Below are 27,373 nucleotides of genomic sequence, written 5' to 3' on the forward strand. Positions count from 1 at the left end.
TTACACTTGTCACCCTTTGTGAACTGGAGATACATTTGCATATCTCCAGTCCGTGGGGACTTCCCCCCCGAGTCCAAAGATGTTCTCATAATTATGACTAAGGGTTTGCCTACTACCTTTGCCACCTCCTTTAATATAACTGGAGAGATCCCATCTACCACAGGTGTCTTTCTTATGTTAACTTATGTTTTTTACCTTCAACAATTTCTCCTCTGCTTTGCTCTAAGTTATTACAAAATTATTTAACTCCCTGTTAGAGTTTGATAAACATTTGGTCCTCTCATACTTGAATAATTCCTTATGTGTGAATGTAGATGCCATTACTGATTTAGTTCAGCAGCTATCTGAGACTGATCATCTACAGTCCAACCAGTGATATCAAGTGATCCAATTTGATTCATCCTCTTAGAGTTTATATAAGTAAAGAAGTCTTTCCTGTTTTTCTTTATATCCTTTGCCAAAGATTTTTCATAATCTGCCTCCGCTGGCCCAACCTCCTCTGTGACTTCATTACAGACTAGATTATATCTACCATAGGCTTCTGTGTCACCTGACAATTTATGAGCATCCCATGCATTTTTCTTCTCTGCCATGAGTCTCATTAGATCATCTGACATCCATTTGGGCCTAAACCTTGAGCAGCATTTCTTACTGGGAACAAAACGTCTAGTCGCTTCCAAAATTACTTCCTTGAATGCTTCCCATTTTGAATTTGCTGTTGGTAACATCATCAGTTGTTCCCACTGTACAGAACCTAAAAAATCTCTGAGACCTTTATGACCTTTAATTAAAAATGAAATTGAATTAATTGATAACACTATACTAAGCTAACAGATTCCTCATACACTGCTATTATGCTATCTAGTTTTATGTTATACCTTACGCAAACAGTTCAAGATATACGTTATACTATATCTAATCGACTACAACACTGGTGACAAGTTCAACAATATTGGTGCCAACACCGGTACGAGCGGTGAGTTGTAACTTACAAAATCAATAGTTAAGTGTAAAAAAATAAGCTAACAAATGCTACTAAGCCTATTTAATATCTTTGTAGAACACAATGTAATATGTTAATTAACGAAGGATACGGTAAAAAAATCAAAACTACTTATTCCTTTTCAGCAGCCGAAAATCCACTGCCTGTTCTCTTCTGTGTTATAGTGACATAGTAGGCTATTTTGGAGGTCTTCATGAGCTGGATTTAGGAAACAATTTTGACACAGTTTATTTGGATTTTAGAAGAGCATTTGACTCAGTCCCTCATTAGAGGTTACTGCATATGCTTGAACAAGTTAGGATTACTGGTAACATTCTAAGATGGATTGCTGACTGGCTGCAGGGCACAAGACAATGTGTTGTGATTAATTGATATTCTTCAGATTGGTGTTATGTCAGCAGTGGAGTCCCTCAATGATTGGTTCTTGGACCACTGCTGTTTCTCATTTTGTTAAATGACATCGACAAAGCGGTAGAAAGCATGATGTTAAAATTTGCAGATGACGTAACAATTAGCAGAGTCGTTAATGATCGGTGCCAACCAGCGCTCCTTTAGGATGATACGAACAGACTTCAAAGATGATCAGAGAAGTGGAAGCCATATTTTAATGCTGCTAAATGGAGGGTCCTACCATTTGGGTAATCATCATCATCATCATCAGCCATTTTCAATCCACTGAAGGATGAAGGCCTCTCCAACAACTTTCCAGTTCCTTCTGTTTTGTGCAATGGCTATCCATTTACTACCCATAAACTCATGAATTTCATCTGACATCTCCGTTGTTGTCTTCCAAGTTTTCTTCTAGCTCCTCTTGGGTGACATTCTGTTATTTTCTTAGTCCACCTGTCATCATGTCTTTGAGCTATGTGTCCTGCCCAAATAAATGGGGAATAGCAACACACAAATAAATTATACACTTAGTGGGGTTAAATTATAGACAGGTTAAATTACAGAAAGGTATCTGCGAGTTACAATACAGGCAGATAGTAAGTTTTCTTAACAGTGTAGGCAACCAGGAAAGCCCATGGTGTTGTAGTGATGATTTATTGAACATTATCCTGCAGAGATATGGAGGTCATAACCTCACTGTATAAGGCAATTCTAAGACTACATTTGGGGGACCCTTTGAAAGGGTCCAAAGACGGGCAACTTTCATAGTGAGATCGGCAAAAGGGTGACCATAGTAGGAAAGAAACCAATTATGTGGACTACAGAGCTTGACAACCATGCACTTCAGAGGTGACCTGATTGAAGTTTAAATGGCTCTGAGAGGGATTACTAAAATGGATGAAGGTGAAATTTTCACTGTTATAATGAATTTCAGAACTAGAAGCCATAAATTCAAATTACAGGGGTTGAGGTTTAGTAGATTGTAGGAAGTTTCCTTTTAGCCTGTAACTCACTGATTGTTAGAACAAGCTGCCATCGCAGGTAGTTCAGGCTGACAGTTTAAATAAATTCAAAGGTCAAATGGATGACCTTTGTGAGGAGGGAAGCATATAATCTGTATTTTCTTATCAACTTGGTGGTGGTGTTTTTTTTTTTTTTTTTTTTGCCAATGCAGCAAAAGCTAGTGACTTCTTGCACTATACAGCAATTAATATTACTCTCCAGCGGAATACTTGAAATCTTCAATATTCATTTGACGGGTAAATTATTCAGCTTGGTTTTCAAAAGATTTCCATCTATGGGAACATCTTTAATATAAATAATCGTTGGATATTCCACGTGTACCTTTTAAAGATCCAAATACTTTAGCTGTTTTGACCTTATCTGGTGCAGCAGATTTGTCTAAGATTTCAATTTGTTTTGATCTTTCAGAGTGGTGGACAGTGCACTTGTAGGAATGACAAACTGTTTAGTGATGTTGGTCTTAGAATACATGCTGTTATGTGAAGCTTGTAATATCTTAATTTTGTCTGTGAATGGCAAAGCTACCCACTTCATAGGAGTTATATCGAAATACTACATACTGTAGTATTTCGTTATACAGTATAACGAAATTAACTTTTAGTCAAAGTTCATTTCATTATGCCAATGAGCATGGAAAATTTCAAATGAGTAATTTTGCATGGTCAGTCTACAAGTTCTTTCAATTTTAAATGTAAATATTATAATAAAAAACAAGTAAAAATCGAGAGTGGTAGAAATTTTTTGATCATTATAGAGAATCTGTCTTCTTTCACAGTTGTCATATAGAATGCAAAACCCTGTTTTACATTCTATATGATAAATGTGAAATTTTAGGTTTATGAAAAATTGTCCAGAACCTACCACATGGGTCATTATAATGTGTTGGGATGTTAAAAGGAGGGTCACTATAAAGAGCTTGAACTGTAGCATATAATATAGCATACACAAAGTTGTACAATAAAAGAAGAGTTTTAATTTTAGTGCTATCAGCCTTACAAAGTGGAACTCTAATATAAAAACAAGGTAGGTGCCGGTGTTATAAGAACACAAACTTATAGGCAAATATGCATTAGGAGTACTCAAACATACTGGGAAATCTAAAAACAAAATTAGTCACTAACAACATATAACTATGGGGTTTATAAAGTACCATATGGATGCAGCAACTAAGCCTGCTGCTTGTGCATTGGGCATTAATTTTAATTAGAAATAAATAATGAACTAATTATGGAATAAAAGGTGAATACAACTATTTGTTTTCTTTGCCTTCACAAACAGGGCTTGATATCTCAATGCAATGACAACCAATATTTTTGAAATTATTATGAAAAACTGCTCAAAAGACATTAAATACAGCTAAACTGCACATAATATGAAGGAATGAAACTAAAAATAATAAGTGTTTTTTTTTTTGTCAACACAGCCCACCTGGTTTTTGCCACTATTATCTCCAACGTTTCCTTACACTGAGAGACTGCACTGAAACATAAAAACACTTGCATGAACCTTAAAATGTTTAACAGTGTATATCAAACATAGGATACTGCCTGTGTCATTATCCATTAATTCTTAAATGTTCATCTGATGCACAATTCAGCCTTAATTTTTAAAAGATTTACATCTTTGGGAATGTTTTTTGCATGCATCATCATTAGCTATTCCAAGATTACTTTTTCAAGATCTGGATATATTACTATTTGTGCTCTGATCCCCAGGATGGAAGTTGTAAATATGTATGTAGGCATCCTGGATGGTTATGCTGTAGAAAGGTCATGCTAATATTGCTTGGATAATAACATTATATATTAATTTCATTTTTATTAGTTTCTTAAAAATTTTATTAATTTACAATTAATTATTAATTTTTAATTTTCAGTTGACTTTTTTAAACTAAAAAGACCTTATTTATTTGAAATTTCACTCCAATTCAAATTGATCAGAAAAGTCACCATTGCTTTTGGCTAAAAAGGTGTTAAATAATTATCATATCTATTGGCTAAAATTTCATATTAAACTAGTGTAATGATTATCAATCAGAACAAATTGATCAGAAAAGTCACCATTGCTTTTGGCTAAAAAGGTGTTGAATAATTATCATATCTATTGGCTAAAATTTCATATTAAACTAGTGTAATGATTACCAATCAGAATCATTCAACAGAGGGTGGCAAAAGCTGCTACAATAGCAATTAATTCAAACAATGCACTTTTTGCACGATCCTGCTGGAGTGAAGTTTGGATGAGATGGGGAAAGTAAATTTAATAAATTTAGTTTTAAGGGTACATATCATGTGGACTTTGTTTCCTTACCTTGGTTTACTGTAAATATAATAAAAAGTGAAAAAAATAACTTGACTAGTTCAGATGCACATAAAATCTACAATCCAAATTTGATTTATCTGATATGTATTAAAGAGTAGTTTGGTAATGATGAATAAGATTAACAGAAAATGTATATGCATAAAATATTATTCATTCAATCAATTAATATCCATTAACATTATGGATATTAATCCACACAACTTCCCCCCCATCACAAGAAATTATGGAGGAATGTTCATGTAGGATAAATAAAACTCATAAAATTTTGTTTGAAAAATCCTAGGCAAAAAAAAAGCCTATGAATACAGTAAATGAACTGTCCCTCACAACATGAAAACCTTCAAGTTAAATGATGTAAACACATACCAAAGCAACTGCTTGTTACAATTCAGGACCATTTATAATCAGCAATGTAAATATACATAATGTTCACAATGAAGTCGGTTATACGAGGTAGTAGTTGTGAGTGTGCAACTTCTAGTATGGATGCTGCACACTGCTTCAATGGTCATGCCACTGATGAGTATTAAAAGAAAAAATTCTGTACTTATAAAATGAAAAGTTAAAGGTCAACCAATAGGCATTTAATTTATTATTAAGTCAACAGATTAAAAGAGGAAAGTACCTGAAAACCATGCGTGTTTCTGTTATATTACGCTCTGATGGGGTAGATTCTGAAGATTTATGAAACTGGATCCCATAATGAGTTATTTGACCATTCCGATATTGAGGAATAGGGGGTCCCAAGGTAATAACGATTGTAGTAGGACTCTGAAGACGATGGGAAACATTTTGAGGAGGTGCTGTAGGAACTAATTCAAAAAGGAGTAGTCTAGTCAGTTTTCTGAATATACTGTTTTTTGACTGATATTTAATTTACAATAAATAGTATTTGTGGTCATAAATGGTAAAAAAAAAAAAAAAAAAATACAACAGTCAAAAAAGAGCAAAAGTAATTAATTTTTTCTAAAAAAAACTTTATTTGTGATTTATATGAGTTGACATCAAAAAAATTCAAGGCCTGAACTAATATTTGTGAAATGGCACTTACTGGTTATTTGGATGTTTTTCCATTGAAGTTGCCTGCTTGACAACATACACTGATTTCAACACATGGACCTTCTGGAGGCATTTCTGATAGACTTCTTTTGGAAATCATAACAGTTTTGGTTTCACAATTTGAATAATTTTCTCAGTCAATACAAATTTGGGAGCTTTTGGGGTGGGGCCTTTAATCATAGGGGGGTGAAGAGGGAGCTTACTTCAGTGAGTAGGGAGGTTGAAGGGGGGATCGCAGAGATGGAGTACTTCACAAGATATAATTAAATGGAAAACACCAAGTGTGCACAGGAATTCGATATTATGATGCAGTAACAAAAAAATGGGATGAAAAATTACTTTTATATCATACATTTGGATTTCAGGAAAGCTTTTGATAGTGTTGCACATAAAAGACAAGTTACTGCTATGGATAAAGGGATGGTTGAGTGGGAGAAGGCAGGGTAGTTATCAATGGGCACTGAACTTATCAGTAAAGTCCCACAAGGTTCACTGATAGGCTTATTGTTGTTTTCTACATTTATTAACAATATTGATGAAGGTATGTCAGGCAAAATCAACAAAACATACTGCAACAAGATCTGGAAAATTATGGAGATGGGCTGAGAAATGGCAACTGAAGTTTAACATTGACAAATGCAATGTACTGCATATGAGTAGCAGTAATCCCAGATTAACATTCCAACTGTGTGGTACTACACTAAATGTAGTAGAAGATGAAAAAGACCTGGGAGTAGCCGTGCATTTTAGGATGGATGTGATCTGTGGGAACAAGTGCAATGGATTGGTGAGGGGAACAAAAGGGTGCTTTTACCAAGAACAGCTTCAGTTTTGTAAACAGCAGAACTGACTGGATGCTTAATGCTTTGAATGGATTGAGAAAGCTCAATGCTGATGGCATTATCATAATAATAAATTTCTGTTTATACTCTGGGATAGCCAGAGGAGTTCACAAGATCAAAACATACAAGAAACAGCACTGTGAATACTAAATATAGTGCTGTTTCTTGTATTCTTTCAATCTTGTAAACTCCATTGACCATGTGGTCGTCCCAGAGTATAAAAATAAATGTATTATTATTATAATGCTCTCAGCATTGAGTTTGCTCAATCCATTCAAAGCCTTAATCACATTGATTAGATAACGTTGCAGGTGTCTAGTCTCAAGATGATGAATGGTTTCAGTTCTGCATTCTTCCTCTTCCTCCCACTGTATACATGAAGGGGCATATATTGAAATTGGATGGTTGCAGGATAGATGTGTGGAAATTTGCATTTAGCCAGTGGGCAGTTGATTGTTGGAATAAAATTATATTTGGTATTGAGGAAGAGGATGATTTAGACAAATTTAGAAAAGAACTAAAAACATTATGGACAGGGTATATAAGTAATGTGTGGAAGTGTCTCCCCCCCCCCCAGAGATGATGTACAAGCTTGTTACCCTGCATCATTGCCACCTGTAAGTTTAGTGAATGCTATAATTATCTTCTTGAATATATCACATTGCAAATTTAACAAAATCTGTTGACTGCACTAAAAAACAGTCAAAAAAATTTTAAAAAATGTCAGCATCCTTTGTGCACACAAAATTCCTCTCCCTTATCCTCATTTGTAGTATTAATACTTAATGGCCAATACTTAGTATAGTATTGGCAATTAATCAATTAAATTTATAAATCCTTTTAATTTTTATTGTTAATTAAACTAATTAACATGTAAATCAATTAAATTAATTAAACATGTATTTAAACGGAAATCATGCCCCAGATTTTCACTACTCCAGCATGTGGAGTAGTGAAAATACTGTGGTTCAAGAGAGAATCAAAAGGGGCGAATCTCCAACTGATCAAAGTTCAAAAAAATGTGCAAATTGCAACATGTCTGTTTGCTGATCTCTCTCTCAAACAGGATATTGATCTAGCCATGGAGAATGTCTTTGTGTGTGCTAGGTGCAGAGAATGTAAAGAAATTAGGTGCCAACTCAGCATTCTGATGGGCATCTATGACAGCTGTCTATGTTAGGTGGGTCAGAAAACTGCTAGCTTGGGGGATTTACAGACTAATTGATTAACAGTAGCCACAGGAAGAGGTAGAAATGATTCTTGCACTGCTTCTATTGGAATGAGCAACAGCCCAGAAAGCAAGTTCCCAGGAAATTCAGGAAACTACCACTGTCAGCGTAGTACCACAGAGTTGATGCTTTGCTCTGGATTTGCTGTTTCCCGTATGTAGTACTTTACATTTCTCAAGGTTAAACTTCATTTGCCACCTCTCAGCCCATCTGCTCAACCGTTCCAGATCCTGTTGCAGCAGCATAGCATCAGTAGTGTCCTTAACAACCCTGCCAACCTTTGTATCGTCTGCAAACTTGGACATTAAGCTTGATATACCGTCATCAATATTATTTATAAATACAGAAAACAATAATGGACCCAACACTGAACCCTGAGGGACTCCACTAATAACATTAGTCCATGATGAGCAGTGTCCATTGATTACCACTCTCTGTCTTCTCCCCCTCAACCACCCCTTTATCCATAGCAGCAATTTGCCTCCAATGCCACACTGCTCCAATTTATGCAGCAATCTTCCATGTGCAACAGTATCAAAAGCCTTTCTAAGATCCAAGTATATAATATCAAAGTTATTCCCTGCATCCAGTTATTTTGTGACTGCATCATAGTATCCAATCAAATTGGTCAGGCAAGACTTTCCCTTAACAAAACCATGCTGTGTCCAAGCTATAACTGAAGTCTTGTCTAGATGATCCTGCAATGCTTCTTTAACCAGTGCCTCCATTAATTTTCCTAGAACAGAAGTTAAACTCACAGGTCTATAATTACTTGTGTCAGCCTTTGATCCTCCTTTGTGAATTCGAGTCACATTTGCAAATCTCCAGTCTATGCGTACCACACCTGAGTCCAAGGAAGCTCTCATAATTATGGCTAAGGGTTTGCTTACTTCCTTTGCTGCCTCATTTAATATAATTGGATAGATCCCATTTACCCCAGGTGCCTTTCTTGTGTTTATCTTCAACAATTTCTCCTCCACTTTACTCTCAGTTATTACAAGATTATCTAGCTTACTGCTAGAGTTGAATACACCTCTGGCATTCCCCTCGCTGAATAACTCCTTATGTGTGAATGTCGATGCAAAATATTCATTTAGTTTGTTAGCTACCTGAGCAGGATCATCAACAGTTGAACCGTCGATATCAAGTGGACCAATCTGATTCATCCCCTTCCTTCTAGAGTTTACATAAGTAAAGAACACTTTGATGTTTTTTTTGCGTCCTTTGCCAAAGATTTCTCATAATCTGCCTTTGCCTGCCTAACCTCCTTTGTAACTTGGTTACGGATCAACTTATATCTATCATAGGCTTCTGCGTCACATGTAAATTTATATGTATCCCATGCCTTTTTCTTCTCTGCCATATGTGTCATTAGTTCATCTGACATCCATTTAGGCCTAAACCTTGAACAATATTTCTTAGTTGGTATGTAAAGCCTAATAGGTTCCAAGATAAGTTCTTTGAATGCTACCGATTTTGAATTTGCTGTTGGTAACGTTATCAGTTGGTCCCACTGTATAGAATTAAAATACTGTCTCAGACCATCGTAGTCGTCTTTACGAAAGCAAATACCCTTCCCTTTACCCCCGATCGTAGTTATCTCTTTGTGTAAATCCCACTTCAGCACACTGTGATCACTGCTACCTAGTGGTTCCTTTATCTGCAGATTCTTAATGTATGAAGGATCACTACTGATAATCAAATCAAGAGTATTACTCCCTCTAGTTGCCTCCAGGACATGCTGATGTAGAAAACAATCATCCAATAAATCCACAAAAGTGTTTCTAGTGTGTGAGTGACCAACCCACAAATTCCAGTCAATATCTGGGAAATTAAAATCCCCCATTATAAGACTCTCTGATTTACTGGTCCACTCTATTTCCCTGTACAGTTTCTTATTATACTCATCAGACTCATTAGGCCTATAGCACATTCCTACTCTCAATTTTGATCTCCCAATGCTTATGTCACACCAAACTGACTCGACACTGCACTGTCCAGTGATGCCGACTTGCTTGACTTCCTTGGATTTTATGTGTTTCTTAACTAATAGCATAACCCCTCCCCCCTTCCTATCCTGTCTATCCTTTCTGTAGACGTTGTACTCCTCAAATTGCAGTTCTGCATCCCTTATATCTGTGTGACACCACGTCTCTGATATCTCAACAATATCTGCCTTCGATGTTTTGAGCAATACCTCAAATTCATCAAATTTATTTACTAAACTCCTAGCATTGGTGTACACACAAGTATACCTGCACCTGTTTCTATTCTTAGCTACCCTAACACAATCCATGTGTTTACTTGTACCGCAATGGCTCCCAGCAGTCTCTGAAATATCATGCATCTTGTTTTTCAGGCTTCTGCTCATTCTAATAGAAGCAGTGCAAGAATCTCTTTCACCTCTGCCAGTGGCTACTGTCAATCTATTGGTCTTTGTCTCCCCCCAAGCTAGCAGTTTTTCGACCCACCTAACACTGCCTCGATAGCATCAGCAAATATTCTTGCACCCTTTCTATTTAAGTGTATCCCATCCCTGTAGAAGCAATCTCTCCTGTTAACAAGTACAGTCCAGGCTGAAAAAAATTCTACCCCTTGAGCCTTGCACAATCTTTCCAGGGCCGAATTGATCGACAAGGCTCTCATCATATACTCCCTCCTATCGTGTCTGGGCAGAATTGCAGACACTTTCAAATTCAACCCTAATTCTCGGCTTTTGTTCAACAGTGACCTGTACTTGTTAAGTAATTCTGCCGGTCTCCTACTCTTAATATTATTAGTGCCAACGTGTACAACTATATCACCTTTTGTAACTTAAAGATGTAACTACCATCAGGGGTAAAGGGAAGGGTTTTTGCTTTCGTAAAGATGACTACAGTGGTTTGAAAGTTTTTTTAAGTTCTATACTGTGGAACCAACTGATGATGTTAACAACAGCAAATTCTAAATGGGAAGCATTCAAAGAAGTAATTTATAATGCTACTAAGCTTTTTCTTCCAACTAAGAAATACTGTTCTAGGTTTAGGCCTAAAGGGATGTCAGATGATCTAATGAGACTCATGGCAGAAAAGAAATATTTATGGTGCATAGGATGCACATAAATTGTCAGATGAAACAGAAGCCTATGGTAGATACAAGCTAGTCTGTAGTCAAGTTACAAAGGAAGTAAGGCAAGGAAAGGCAGATTATGAGAAATCTTTGGCAAGGATGCAAAGAAAAACAACAAAGACTTCTTTACTTATATAAACTCTAAAGTGAAGGGGATAAATCCGATTGGCCACTTGATACAAATGGTTTCTGACTGTAGATGATCATTCTCAGATAGCTGCCAAACTAAATGAGTATTTTGCATCTACTGAGGAGTTATTCAAGAAGGAGAAGGCCAGATGTTTATCAAACTCTAACAGGGAGTTAAATGATTTTGTAACAACTGAGAGCAAAGTGCATGAGAAATCGTTGAAGTTAAACATTAAAAAGGCACCTATGTAGATGGAATCTATCCAGTTATATTAAAGGTGATGCAAAGGAAGTAAGCAAACCCTTAGCCATAATTATGAGAGCATCCTTGGACTCAGGGGAAGTCCTTATGGACTAGAGGTGTGCAAATGTATCTTCAATTCCAGACCTGTTAGTTTGACTTCTGTTCCAGGGAAAATAATGGAGTCACTGGTTAAAGAAGCATTGCAGGATCTTCTAGACAAGACACAAGTAATAATTCAGACACAGTATGGGTTTGTCAAGAGGAAGTCTTGTCAGACCAATTTGATTGGATACTATGACATGATCATAAAGGAACTGGAAGCAAAAAATAATTTTGATATCATATATTTGGATTTCGGGAAAACTTTTGATACTGTTGCCTATGGAAGACTACTGTATAAATCGGAGCAGTATAGCAGTAAGGGAAAGTTGCTACAATGGATAAAAGGATGGCTGAGTGGGAAAAGACAGGGTGATAATCAATGGATACTGCTCTACATGGACTGATGTTATTAGTTTTGTTCCTTGGGGTTCGGTGTTGGGCCCATTGTTTTTGGTATATTTATAAATGATGTTGATGAAGGTATATTAAGCTTAATGTCAAAGTTTGCAGATGATACAAAGGTTGGCAGGGTAATTAATAACAATAATGACAGTATGCTGCTGCTGCAGAAGGATATGGAAAAGTTGGGCAGATGGGCTGAGAAGAGACAACTGAAGTTTTAACACTGACAAATGCAAAGTACTGCATATGGGTAGAAGCAACCTCAGAGAAATGTACCAACTGGGTGTTGTTACACTCAGGGTAGTGGAGAATGAAAGAGACCTTGGGGGTAACTGTGCAGTCAGCTATGAAGTTTTCTGAGCAGTGCAGACAGTATGCCACAGTAGGTCATGGGGTCTTGTCAATGATGTACAGGAATTATGCGAGCAGGGATAAGGAAGTGATTATCCCCTTGTATAAGGCAATGGTCAGGCATCACCTTGAGTACTGCATACAGGCCTGGAAACATCATTTTAGGAAGGATGTCAAGTTTCTAGAACGAGTATAGAGAAAGGCAACAAGACTGATGAGGGGAAAAACAGGTGCTCTTACAAAGAAAGGCTTAAGTTCTGCAAATTGCAGCGTCTGGAAACTAAGCACCTGCAAGGTGATCTGATTGAGGTGTATAACACCTGGATTGGATTGAGCAGGCTCAATGCTGATGGGCTTGTTCCATTTCATTACTCTTGTTCAGATTACAAACTGAGGGGGCATAGATTCAAACTGAGGAAAGACAGTTGTAGAATAGATGTGCGGAAATTTGCATTGAGCCAGCGGGTAGTTGATTGCCGGAGCAAACTTCCATCTGTTTTGTGGAAGTTGATAGCTTAAATAAATTCAAGGCAGAACTAGACAAACATTTGGAATGAATGGATCAGTGAAATGGGAAGGTTTTTTTTTTTTTTTTGGCTGAGGCTGTATAAACTTGCTTTCTTGCATCACATGCCCCTACTAATGCTAATTAATTTGAAAAAAAAAAAAAAAAAAAAACCACCACGACTACACTGCAATCACTGACTCCTAATGATGGTTCCTTCATTTGAAGGTTCTTAATACATGATGAATTGTTCCTGAAATGAAAATATTACTTTTTTTCTTGCAGTACCTCTAACATGTTGGTACATAGAGAGGTCATGTAGCAAAAGCAGAAATGTTCTGCTACTGTGTGAACTATCAGCTCATTAGTTTCAATATTCTGATTTTCTTTCCCATCTTATTTAATGTCCATTATATGTAACAGCCACATCATCTGCCAACCTATTGTAATACCCTGTGGGAGGCCATGATCGACATCTCCCTGGCATCGAGAAATCTTGCTGGGTTTGTGACTGATTGGAGGGTCAAAGATTCATGGACCACTTCAGACCACCGGGTCATAACCTACAAGATAACAAGAGTCCAACAAGAACACCACCAGCCAAGCAGATGATAAACAGATACGCCATCACCAGTGCCAACTGGGAACTCTTCAGAAACCTACTGAATGAAGCAGTGGAATGCAATCCAGGAAGTTTAAACCTGCAAGCCGACCTGGATGTACTGCAAGATAAGACAACTGAAATATTCACAGATACAAGCAACGAAGCTATCAAAAAGAAGAGGAACCCAGCACCTGGAGCCATCCCCTGGTGACTCCAGAAATAAATGCCTTCCGCTAAGTGGTAACCAAAAGAAGAAAGGAGTTTCAACGAGCGTCAGGATGTGGCCAGAAGCTGAAGCCCTCAGGCAACATTATAGGGAAGTCAGAAACTGATACACGGATGCCATCAGGAAAAGTAAGGAACAAACTTGGGAACACTTAGTGACAACAACTGGAAATGATGACCCGTGGGAAACAGTTTACAGGGTTATTACCAATAAACTCCCCAGGGGGGAGGTAGTGACTACCACATGAACCCCACAAGGTCAAATGACAACAACTTGGGAACAATAAGTGGACATCTTGAATGCCATATTCAGGGAACCGGTGGTCCCAACTCTACAGGAACAAAATCATCTCTGTCAAAAAAACCAGAACTACAACACACAAATCACGGTGCTCCCCTTCACCATGGAGGAGCTCAGTACTGCTGTTGCCTGGATAAGAAAATGTCACGGCCTAGACCTGATAGAATCCGAAATACTTAAAAAAGTAATAGAATATTCACTGCAACTTCTATTGAGCCCTGTTCAACAGATGCTTAGAGGTAGGGAAATTCCCAACAAAATGGAAAACGGCCAATATAAAACTTATCATCAAGAGTCCGACTAAGAAATCAGAGTGCCCGAAATCCTACAGGCCTATTGCACTTCTTTCAGTAGTTAGCAAATTGTTTGAAAAGCTACTGCACAAACAAATCCTTCAACACTATGATGCAGCTGGTCTCCCAGCTGGGAATCAGTTTGGATTTCAACCGGGATCCTCCACAACAGAAGCCCTCAAAAATCTACTTAACGAGGTCAAAGAATGTGACAACAAGTATTTCCTCATAATATCAATTGACTTTGCTGGAGTGCTCAACTCACTCTCGTGGCCGAGGATCCTGGGCAGACTCAGGGAAGCTAAAGTACCTATCAACCTCTATAAAGTCATAGAAACTGATCTCTCACAAAGAAAAACTGAGATAAACACCTCCATACAAAAAGATCGCAAGAACAGTACACAGAGGATGTCCACAGGGGTCTGCATTGGGCCCACTCCTCTGGAACTTTGTATCTGATGAGTTCTTGAGGATGGACCTAGGAGCAGTGGGGGTGCAGGCCTTTGCAGATGACCTGATTTTGACAGTGCAAGCAAACTCCAGAGCCCAATTGGAAATCCTAGCTAATCAGGCCCTGCAGATACTCCAACTGTGGGCCAAGAAGAATTTCTTAACAATGCTACCAACAAAAATATCATCGGCGCTGCTTAAAAAGGAACCCTGCAGCTGAGACAACCACCCCAGATTAAGATTGATGGGACAATTATCAAGTTCGCCAGTCAACTAAAATACCTATCAACTAAAATATTAAACAATAACTTATCCTTCCAACCACATCTCAAATTCCTAAGACAAAAGATCAGAAACTACTTTGCCATGGTAGCTAGGGTTACAAGGCGAGACTGGGGTCTCAAAAAGCATACCCTAGCCTTATACTACAAATAACCTTCCTCCCAATAATTACATATGCTTCAGCAATCTGGTACAACAAAACTGCCTTGGTTGTAAACAAGAGAACCCTGGATGTAATTCAACGCACCATCCTGCTCACTACCACCCATGCCTGCCGAACAGTGAATAACCGAGTACTGCAGGTGATAGCAGCAGTACATCCACTTGATCTTGAAATCGCAAGAACAGGACTCCTCTACTACTTATCTAAGGGAATAACCACCACTTTCCTGGAATTTACAATACACCCAACAAACAACCATAAGGCAGAAAAGATCCAGTTTCAGTCTCGTCTGCTGCAGATGTGGCAGGACAGGTGGGCAGAAACAACCAAAGGAGCAATCACCCACAAGTTTTTGCCACAACTTGAAAAAATTTATCCAAAATCACCTACCTGGGATTGTAAACAATATACTGCTAACTGGACATGGCCCCTTCAATGCAAAGTTAATGAACTTCGCCCTTGTAGAGGACCCATGCTGTACATGTGGAGAGATCGAAACTTCATGTACGACTGTCCGCAAACAGGTGCATCCTAATCACGAGTATAAGATACCTCCCCAAAGAGCAAGAGTTTCACCTACTGGATTCAGAAGAGGAATACAGAGCCCTGACCAACTTTGCTCAAGAACTCTTCTCAAGCAGGAGAATGCTAAATGCAATACACCAGGAGTGAAAGACAAGCAGCCAGATAACAAATCAAAACATCCTTTCAGACACACCCCGGAATGAAAATTATATGGAAGATACCAGCTGTCTTGCCTAGGAATAGTGACGGTGCACTGCCTACAATGACACGAACCAATACTGGAACCAAGAAACCCTGCCTATGTAGCAACAAATATGAGACCTAAGTGAAACTGACAAATGTGCTAACCGAAGATAGGGAACCAAAGACAAAGACATTCAACCTGGACGGGACACTCTCCCATGAGAGACTCTACTACCGCACATGATCTTACATGACTACACTATGACTGCTGCAGCCCCACTGCTCTGTAGCCAAATGCCGATCTGTATCAGCTCCCTTGCCTGGATCACCTTGGGTTGCCTTCCCTATCGATCCCCATACGTCTGTCTTCTTCCCCTCCAGTCTCTCCCCACTTAATGCGCCAGCATACATTCCAAGCAACTAATCAAAATTAACGATTTCTAAATTGAAACCTGAACCACATTAACCTCTCCTGGCTTTTTCTAAACTTAAGCGTCCCCTGTTTTTTTTTTTTTTTTTTAGGTCCTAGCCACCAAAATCTCAGGAAATTAGGTGGCAGGACCTGCCAGAGTATATATAAGCTACTGGGTTCCTGGTCTGCCTTCACGGGCCATAAGTAAGGCTAAATGACCAGAAGTATAATGGTACACGACACTAAACGATCAAAGACCCACGCATTTTCAAATCTCTGGCATTTACAGCATACTGTAACAAACACATCACAACGTAAATTACACAGAGATGGGGGAACCCCCTGGTTCCGCTTGACCCTAAACACACTTATACTCACACTTATATGTAACAGTTCAATATAATCATCAGTCACTTTGCCTCTAATGTAGTTCTGCTCTCATTTTTTTTTTTTTCTGTACTGATCTAACCAACACTTTAAATTTATCAAGTTTATTTACTACACTTCTAGAATTACTGCAGTAATATGCAGTATTTTTTTTTTTTTTTTTTTATTTGGTAGTTGTTGGCGCATCGGCTTCTGTGGCCATATTGCACCTCCCAAGGTTTTTGCAGTACTTTGATCCAAGCCCGAGGCGGGAATCGAACCCGCGACCTTTGGGTTGCCAGGCAGGTACTTTACCCACTCGGCTAACCCGGTCGGCTTAATATGCAGTAATATACAGAATTACTGAAGTATAATGGTACACGACACTAAACGATCCAAGACCCACACACTTTTAAATCTCTGGAATTTACAGCATACTATAACACACCAGAGATGGGGGAAAGCCCTGGTTCTGCTTGACCCTAAACACACTTATATGTAATAGTTCACTTTAATCATCAGTCACTTTGCCTCTAATGTAGTTCTGCCTCTAATGTAGTTAGTGATCTAACCAACATTTTAAATTTAACAAGTTTATTTACTACACTTCTAGAATTACTGCATAAGCTTGCAAATATATGTTCGTATTTTTAGTAACTCTAAAATAATCCAAATGGACTTTAGCAAGCCCTGTATTCCCTTGTACATATGAAATGAAAACAACAAGAAAAGCAGACTTAGAAACACTGTGATTAGAATTATGGTTCTGAAATACTATCATTGCTTGCGTAAAGAAAATAATTCTTCCAACCCAGAACCCTTTATTGTTAATAAAGGTTTGCTCAATAAACCTATTAAATAAATGACAGCACCTGTGTAATCTGAAAGAAAGCGGAGAAGCAGGAAGTATGGATCATGTTGCTGCAGCTAACATCACATAGTGGAGAAGGGGCTTTAATCAGATTTTTAATTCTGATGCTGTCAAGGATGCACATCAGTAGAAAGTTGCATAAGGATTCAAGATAATGAAAGATAGCCTTAGTCTACCTATGAGTGGCATTGCAGCACTGAGCAGTAAGCTCAAGCCACTATTATATCCCATTCTTTCAACCCTGCACATTAAAAAGACTGAACAAGAATTTGTTGTCTATTCATCAGTCAATGAAGGAAGAGACATGGGTAACCATCAAGTATTTCAGAACTAGCTTACTAATTTTTCTGTGCAGATTGAGCAGTACTGCTGAAAAGCTAACCTTGTATTCAAGGTGCTGATCATTCTTGATAATCATCTGGATTATCAAGATTACCCAAGCATCATCAGTAATATCAGCCACAAACTCATTGTTGTGTTGAGTGCATGAATATATATATCAATATACTACGACCAGCATGCATTTCCACATCTGCTTATGGCTTAATGACAGCCAGAAGCAGAAGTGGAATTGATTCTTACATTGTATCTATTGGGACATGCAGTAGCCTGTGGAGGTGGATTAATGTTATTAGTCCACGGTGTTAGGCCCATTGCTGTTTTCTGTATTTATCAATGATACTGATGAAGGTATATCAGGCTTAATGTCTAAGCTTGCAGATGATACAAAGGTTGGCAGAGCTGTTAATGACAGGAATGATAGTATGCAACTGCAACAGGATCTAGAAAAGTTAGGCAGATGAGCTGAGAAGTGGCAACTGAAGTTTAATATTGACAAATGCAAAGTACTGCATGTAGGTAGCACTAACCCCACAGTAAATAAAGTACCAGCTCTGTGGTACTACATTCAGTGTAGTGGAGAATGAAAAAAAAAAAAAAAAAAAAAAAAGCAGCTGTGTGTACCCTGTACGCAAGTAAGATGTTTTTTTTTTTTATGTGAAAACATCTATGGCAGCACTAGAGTAAAACCATTTAAATTTTTTAACGGTTTGATCGAAACTTACTTACACTAATTAGAAAGTTGATGTTGATCGAAATCTTGAGAAGCAGATTTCATTAAAGTTCACATTTTATTCTTGCATAATATTACTATAATATTATGTGGCATAAATTCAAATTGAGGAAAGACAGTTGCAGAATAGATGTATGGAAATTTGCCTTTAGCCAGCGAGTGGTTGATTGCTGGAACAAACTTACATCTGTCATTGTTAAAGTTGATAGCTTAAATAAATTCAAAGAACTAGACAAATTTTTGGATGGAAAGGTGAAATGGGAAATGTGTGAGAGAGTTTTTTTTGGCTGATTCTGTATAAGTTGGCTTTCTTGCAACTATATCCACACCATTCATCTGTTATGAGTTGTGATTTGGCCACTCGCACACTAGCAAGACTTTTGCGGATTGATTGGATGACTGTTTTTTACAGCAACACATTTCAGGGGCAACCAGAGAGAGTAATACTCTTGATCTCATTATCAGCAGTGATTATTCATGCATTAAGAATTTGAAGAAGATATAAGCTAGTCTGTAATCAGTGTGGCAGTGTGCTACTGCAACAGGATCTAGTAAAGTTGGGTAGATGGGCAAAAAAGTGGCAACTGAAGTTTAACTTTAGCAAATGGAATGTACTGCATATGGGTAGAAGTAAGCCTAGAGAAACATACCAACTGGGTGGTAGAAAATGAAAAATACCTGGGAGTAATAGTGCAGTCAGATATGAAGTTTTCTGAGCAATGCAGATAGGCTGCCAGAGCAGGTCATGGGGTATTGTCAACGATATACAGGAATTTTGCTAGTAGGGAAGAGGAAGTGATTATCCCTTTGTATAAGGCAATGGTCAGGCCACACTGAGTACTACAATGCAGGTCTGGAGGCCTCATTTTAGGAAGGATGTAGAGTTGCTTGAGTTGAGTATATTGAAAGGCAACAAGAAATGAGGAGGTCTTCTAACCAAGAAAGACTTAAGTTTTGAAGACTAGGGACCTGTGCGGTGATATGATTGAAGGTATATGGCCTTGAGCATGCTCAATTCGGATGGGATTCTTCCAGTTTAGATTATGAACCTGAGGGGACATAAATTCAAATTGAGGAAAGACAGTTGGTTGTAGAATAGATGTGTGGAAATTTGACTTTAGCCAGTGGGTAGCTGGTTGCTGGAACAAACTTCCATCTGTCATTGTGGAAGTTGATAGCTTAAATAAATTCAAAGAGGAACTGGACAAACTTTTAGAGGGAATGGATGTGTGAAATATTTTTTTTTTTTTTTTTGGCTGATGCTACATAATCTCATATGCTTGTTTTATTTATTGCATCACATTTCTACTACAACTACTACAACATTTTTTTCACATGACTCTATTTGTGATTGAATTAGTTTAAAATAATCATTGCCCTTAAAACAGTATAATTTCAGACTTATTTAGGTTTCATCATAAAAATCAAGCATTTGTCATGATCACACACCCTAAAAATTTCTTTCATCTTTAAAAGATTCATCGCTAATATTACCTATTCACTATTCATTTTAAAACTAATTATACACCATTCTTTTCTCATAAATACAAATTATAATACTACCCAATGACTATGCAGTATCATGTTATCATTTGTCATGCTCACACACCAATCATTATATCACCTGTCATGCCTATGCATCAACACATGCAAACCAATAATTTGACCGTATAATTTTATCATCTACCACCAATCATTACATTATCTGTCATGCGTATGTGTCAATCAATATATCGTTCTCCACTTCTGCGCCAGCCCAACAACACACACCATCTGTTTTCAGAGTGAGCAGCACTAAATTGCAGTAGTGACAAACCAGTTTGTCGGCTAAGTTTACCATGGTCATCCCAGTGCATATTTTAATAATTTATCCCAGTTCATTACCGCGTTGGCCAAAATTTTTCCAGCTCTAGCAAACGCTAAGTTTTTATATATATTTAGTCATTTTATTGACTTAATTGTTATACAGGTTACAGGTCAACCATCACTAATCTGGCCACCAGAATCCGGTTCAACAACTAATTCGGACATAATTTCAAATTTCAAGGGTTGGCACACTGACCTGCCGCTACCGTTTTGCTGGTGTTGGTTGCAGCATCAGCTGTCAGCATGAACTCTTAAACGCTGGAAAGCCATCACACTTGTTTTACTGCATTTATTATTATTATAACATGCTCACATTTAGCCCCAGCCATGGTTCAAATGCATAAAGAAAGTGCCTCTCGTGCAAAGCGCAAACACCGTACATTGTCTATAACAGATAAAGTTGAACTTCTGAAAAAACTCGACGGCGGTGTGTCCTGTGAGAAGTTTAACTGTGCTTAATTGTAAATTCCAGCGATTTCTCTCAGTTCCTCTTATTTTAGTAATTTTCTTTTAGCCTTTCCTTTTTAGAATTTTTTTTTTTTTTTTAACAACACACTTGTACAAACTTCAGAAAAACACAACACAATATGATGGATAATACAGCGCACTAACAAACTTGTTCTCATAAAATCTCTAACAATGCTGACAAACTTATTGCGACATCTGAGAGTTTATTTTATCGCAATTAGTTTTATTGCAGCGCCGGCCGTGCGTGCAATAAACTAATCACAAACGACCTTCATATGTATAGTGTCACACATATGTGGTCAACACGGCTTCTCAAAAAATAAAGTAACCTACTAGGCCATGTCGGCTACATATATGCAACATAAAAAGTCTCTCTTTTTTTTTATATACAAAGGGTACTAGGAAAGTTTTGCAATATGACGCAACAGTGAATCACAGGAAGCTGCTTGTTGCTGCATGTTGAGACATGTTCATACATGCATAGTAGCCACCGCGCCAAGTCGATGGGCTCAGTTATTCATTAGTAGTGAGAGTGTAAAGTGCTTGCGATGGCATCGTGGTCACGAAATGAGATAAGGACAGTTTTGCGGTATAATTTCGTGCGTGGTTTAACCATAGACCAGTGCTTAGAAGAAATGACTCTTGCACTAGATGATGATTGTCCACATCGTACAACGATATTCAGGTGGTATAGAGAATTCCAAAGGGGAAATTTCACTCTGGAGGATTCTGAGAGGCCGGGAAGGCCACAAACGTCAGTTACGGAGGAAAACGTTACTGCTGTGAGGAAAATGCTTGACGAAAACAGGCGAGTGACCTACCAACAGATAGAGGATACTTTGGGCCTAAATGCACCAGCAATTCGTTCGATTCTGCAAGATCATTTGCACGTGAAGAAACTTTGTTCTCTCTGGGTGCCGCATCAACTGACTGAAGAGCAGATGACACGACATGTGACTTGGTGCCGGGAGATGTTAAAAAAGTTTGATAAGGGACAATCTCGGTATGTGAACAACATCGTGACAGGTGACGAGACTTGGCTGTACTATTACGATCTGCCGACCAAGGCTCAAAACAAAGTTTGGGCCTTTGATGATGACGACACACCCGTAATTGTCAGAAAATCCCGATCTGTAAAGAAGAAAATGATAGCTGTATTTTTCAAATCGAGTGGAATTGTGGAACGTGTCGTTTTGGACACGCAGAAGACAGTCACAATGCCTGCCTAAAGTCATTGGATCTATGAAGAACCTGCGGCCAAAGTCAAGAATGGACACCTGGTACCTCCATCACGATAATGCTCCAGCTAACCGCGCCAAAGCCTGCACCGAATATTTGACCACGACAGGACTGAAACTTCTCGAGCACCCTCCCTACAGTTCAGACCTTGCTCCCTGCGACTTTGCACTGTTCCTGCATGTGAAAATGACGCTAAAAGGGAGGCGGTTTTCCAGTGATGAGGACCTTCTACGGGCTTGGGACAACGAGTGTGCTTTACTCCCTAGTGAAACTTGGCAGAACTGGTTTAAAGATTGGTTTCGGAGGATGGAGAGGTGTATTGAATGTAGAGGAAATTACTTTGAAAAAATTAAATAAACAAAGCTGTATTGCAAAACTTTCCTAGTACCCTTTGTATATTTTAAGCAAAAAAACGACAACACTGACATTACAATATTTATTTTAGAATTACTAATCAAATTATTTGCTAAATATTTTTTGGCCCCTGGGGAATTTTTTTTCTTAAACTGGCTTGGCAGTCAACGTGTTAAAGGTAGTAGTAGGAGGTGGTTAGCTGTTGGGTAAACCATATGTGCTAAAATAACCACCGGTGATCTGGCAAACTCATTAATCTGGCAACTACAGGTCCCAACGCTGCCGGATTAGTGACGGTCGACCTGTACTAAATTATTTTCTATAAGTAGCCTTATAGTCCTAGTCAAACTCCTTAGTTTATTTGAATTTAGATAGCGATTTTGAAAGTTAATACTTAAGTGTCTGTAGATCTTATTGTTCATAACATGCTGCCATTGTTATACGATACAGAATAATATAACATAAATCCCGAACCTCATAGTGTAAGGTTAAATGTAAAACTAAATAGAGAAATACATAGCACTGTATTAGAAATCTGTTAGATTAGTATAATATTATCAATTATTCAGTAAAATTTATTAATCTTATTAAATTTCATTGTTAATTAAATTATACTTAAATGGAATCATGACCCAGACTAAAGCAGCGAGCATAAAGTAGCAGTAGTACTGTGGCTTGTGGGAGAACCAAAGGGGGCAATTCACCGATGCATCAGTCCACAAAAAAAGTGCGAAATATGAAATGTTTGCAGACCTGTCTAGAACAGGACATGATCAAGCCAAGGAGGATGTCTTTCTATGTGCTAGGTACAAAGTGCCAACTCAGTATTCTGATGAGCATCTATGAGAGTTTGAGGTGTAGGGAATATGACCTTGAAGAAATTAATATGAGAGGCCCATCAAGCTCTCAGCTACCCAACTCAACACCAGAGCTTTCTCCTGTGCATCAGCAAACACAGAGGCAATCACCAAGGCACAATGCACTGGTCCAACAGGAAGTGAGAAAGACGGAGAATATATTATGCAAAAAAGGACAGTTGGACCAGGACCAGGATGTGTCTGCCAGGGGCGAAAGTTGATGACGTTGTAGGGCAGATATCATCTTTTAAGGGCAGAAAAGGTGATATTGTAGTACACTTTGGCACTAATGACCTTAACAGTAAGAGAACTGCAGATTTACTTAACAAGTACAGATCAATGCTGAAAAAAAGTCACAAGTTATGGTTAAATTTGAGTGTCTGCAATTCTGTCCACACACGATAGGAAGGAGTATATGATGAGAGCCCTGTCAATCAGTTTGGCACTCAAGAGATTGTGCAAAGATCACGGGGTAGAATTTTTTTCAGTGTAGTCTGTGCTTGCTAACAGGAGACACTGCTTCTACAGGGATGGGATACACTTAAATAGAAAGGGTGCAAGAATATTTGCTGATGCTATCGAGGCAGTGTTAGGTGGGTTGGAAAAACTGCTAGCTTGGGGAGATCCACAGACTAAAAGAATAACAGTAGCCACAAGCAGAGGCGAAAGTGATTCTTGCACTGCTTCTATTGTAATGAGCAGCACCATAGGGAGCAGACTGCTGGGAATTTCGAGAGCTGCTGGGAGTCGTCATGGAACAAGTAAATACATGGGCTATGTTAGGGTAACTAAGAGTAAGAACAGGTGCACGTATACTTGCACATACAACAATGCTAGAAGTAGAGTAAATAAATTTGATGAATTTCAAGTGCCAATGAAGGTATTAAAGATAGATATTGTTGGTGTTGTTGTTGTTGTTGTTGTTTGTTTTTTAGGAGCATTAGCAACTAAGGCCATATTGCTCCGTGAACATGCGGTGGTCATTCCTGACCTTTCCGCATCCTCCGTATTTGGTGGTGACGGGCTCGAACCCCGGTCTAATCAAGAAGCGTGTGCTACTCACTGCTGCTCCTTCCCACCTGGCTACGGAGGCGCCTCAAATATTGTTGGGATATCAGAGACATGGTGTGATATAAGCAGTATAGAATTGGAGTTTGGGGAGTACAATGTGTACAAAAATGATAAACATCGTAGGAAAGGACGAAAGGTTATGCTGCTAGTTAAGAAACAAAAAAATCTAAGAAAGTGCATCCAGTTGACATGGGTGGACACTGCAATGTTCAATCTGTTTGGTGTGACATAAACACTGGGAAAGGGAAAATGAGATTAGGAGTGTGTTATAGGTCTAATGACTCTGATGAGAACAATGAACAGTTGTGCAGAGAAATAGAGTGTTCAAGTAAATCAGAATGTCTTGTAATGGGGAATTTTAACTTTCCAGATATTGACTGGAACTTTTGGGTTGAACACGCAAACACTAGCAAAACTTTTGTGGATTTATTGAAGGATTGTTTTCTACAGCAACATGTTTGAGGTGCAACCAGAGGGAGTAATACTCTTGATCTGATTATCAGCAGTGATTATTCATGCATTAAGTATTTGCAATATTTGTATGGAAGTGTTCTATGTATTATATTCAGGTAAACATCTCTTATTCTTTTACAAATATTGATATCAATGTAGAATGTATTGAGCATTATAGCTCTGATTCATACTATTAAGAATTTGCAGATAAAGGAACCACTAGGTAACAGTGAACACAGTGTATTGAGATGTGGGATTTACTTAAATATGTAACTACCATCAAAGGTAAAGGGAAGGGTTTTTGCTTTTGTAAAGGTGACTACAGTGGTCTCAGACAGTTTTTAAATTCTATATGGTGGGATAAACAGATGATGTTACCAATGGTGATTTCTAAAGGGGGAATTAAACTTGGCTTTTCATCCAACTAAGAAATATTCTTCAAGGTTCAGGCCTAAATGAATGCCAGATGAATTAATGACGCTTCTGGCAGCGAATAAACATGCATGGGATGCATATAAATTATCAGGCGACACAGAAGCCTATGGCAGATATAAGCTAGTTTGTAATCAAGTCACAAAGGAGGTTAGGCAGGTAAAGGCAGATTATGAGAAATCTTTGGCAAAGGATGCAAACAAAAACAGCAAAAAGTTCTTTACTTATGTAAACTCTAGAAGGAAGGGGATGAATCAGATTCGTCCACTTAACATAGAATTTTCAACTATTGATGATGTTGTTATTTGGTTTTTAGGAGCATTAGCAACTAAGGCCATATTGCTCCGGGATATGCGGTGGTCATTCCCTGACCTTTCCGCATCCTCCGTATTTGGTGGTGACAGGCTCGAACCCCGGTCTAATCAAGAAGCGTGTGCTACGCACTGCTGCTCCTGCCCACTTGGCTACGGAGGCACCTAACTATTCATGACCCTGCTCAAGTAGCTAATAAACTGAATTAAACTAAATGAGTATTTTGCATCTACATTTATACATGAGGAGTTATTCAAAAAGGGGAATTCCAGAACTTTATCAAACTCTAACAGGGAGCTAACTAATTTGTATTAATGGAGGGCAAAGTGCAGGAGAAATTTCTGAAGTTAAACATAAAAAAGCACATGGGGTAGATAGAATCTATCCAGTTATATTGATGGAGGCAGCGAAGGAAGTTAGCAAACCTTTAGCCACAATTATGACAGCATCCTTAGATTCAGGGTAGGTTCCCATTGAGTGCAGATGTACAAATGTATCCCCAATTCACAATGGGCATTCAAAAGGTGACACAAATAATTATAGACTGCAGTAATATTTAAGACACAGGAAGGGTTTGTTAAGGAGAAATCTTGTCTGACCAATTTGACTGGATACTATGATGTGGTCACAAAGGAACTGAATGCCAAAAATAATTCTGATATCACATACTTGAAAGTTTTTGATATTGTTGCACATTGAAGACTGCTGTACAAATTCGAGTGGTATGGCATTAAGGGCAAGTTGCTGCAATGGATAATGGAATGATGGAGCCGGAGATGGCAGAAAGTGGTAATAAATGGACACTGCTCTATGTGGACTAATGTTATTAGTGGAGTTCCCCAGGGTTCAGTACTGGGCCCCATTGTTGTTTTATGTATTTATCAATGATATCGATGAAGTTATATCAGGCTTAATGTCCAAGTTTGCAGATAATACAAAGTTTGGCAGGGTTCTGAATGACACTAAAGACAGTATGCTACAACAACAGGATCTAGAAAAGTTAGGCAGATGGGCTGAGAAGTGGAAACTCAAGTTTCCACCTCTAAGCTCATCTGCCTAACTAGAAGTGTACCAACTGTGTGGTACTACACTCAGGGAAGTGGAGAATGAAAAAGAACTGTGGGTAATTGTGCAGTCAGATATGTAGTTCTCTGAGTAGTGCAGATGGGCTGCCAGAGCAGCTCATGTAGTTTTGTCAATGATATATAGGAACTTTGCTTGCAGAGACAAGGAGTTAATTAACTCTTTGTATAAGGAAATGGTCTGTCCACACCTTGAGTACTGCATACACGTCTGGAGGCCTCGGTTTAGGAAGGCTGTAGAGTTTCTAGAACGAGTACAGAGAAGGGCAACAAGATTGGTGAGAGGAACAAAGGGGTGCCCTTACGAAGAAATGCTTAAGTTCTGCAAGTTGCAGCATCTAGAGAATAGGCACCTGTGAGGTGATCTGATTAAGGTGTATAAGGCCTTGAATGGTTTGAGTAGGCACAATGCTCAAGGGATACTTCCACTTGCTCAGACTAAGAACCTAAGGGAGAATACATTCAAATTGAGGAAAGGCAATTGTAGAATTGATGTGCAGAAGTTTGCCTTTAGCCAGTAGGTAGTTGATTGCTGGAACAGACTTTCATCTGTTGTTGTGGAAGGTGATAGCTTTAATAAATTTAAGGCTGAATTAGACAAACATTTGGAGTGACAGGATAGGCAAAATGGGAAGGTTTTTTTTTTTTTTTTTTTTTTTTTTTTGGCTGATGATGTATAAGCTTGCTTTCCTGCATCGTAGGCTTCAACTAATGCTAATGTTATTGGTTCTCCTGTTGGTTTTCTTTATCTTAACCAGGTAACCTTCTTATAACATGGTAGTT

At 38.3% G+C, this 27,373-nt stretch overlaps 1 protein-coding gene across 6 annotated transcripts in view; it reads right to left on the bottom strand.

The window, feature by feature from the left end:
* The window catches only part of LOC150087215 (tyrosine-protein phosphatase Lar-like), a 1,652,393-nt gene that overhangs the window by 546,143 nt on the left and 1,078,877 nt on the right, over positions 1-27,373 (bottom strand). For all 6 annotated transcript variants that reach the window (XM_090371077.1, XM_090371082.1, XM_090371081.1 and 3 more), the window contains one exon: positions 5,364-5,550. In XM_090371077.1, the coding sequence (XP_090227203.1) occupies positions 5,364-5,550 (187 nt within the window). The remainder of the gene's footprint in view (positions 1-5,363; positions 5,551-27,373) is intronic.

Source organism: Mastigoproctus giganteus, chromosome 4 (assembly GCF_048544385.1).
Source record: "Mastigoproctus giganteus isolate SK-2022 chromosome 4, ASM4854438v1, whole genome shotgun sequence".
NCBI classification, from domain to species: Eukaryota; Metazoa; Arthropoda; class Arachnida; order Uropygi; family Thelyphonidae; genus Mastigoproctus; species Mastigoproctus giganteus.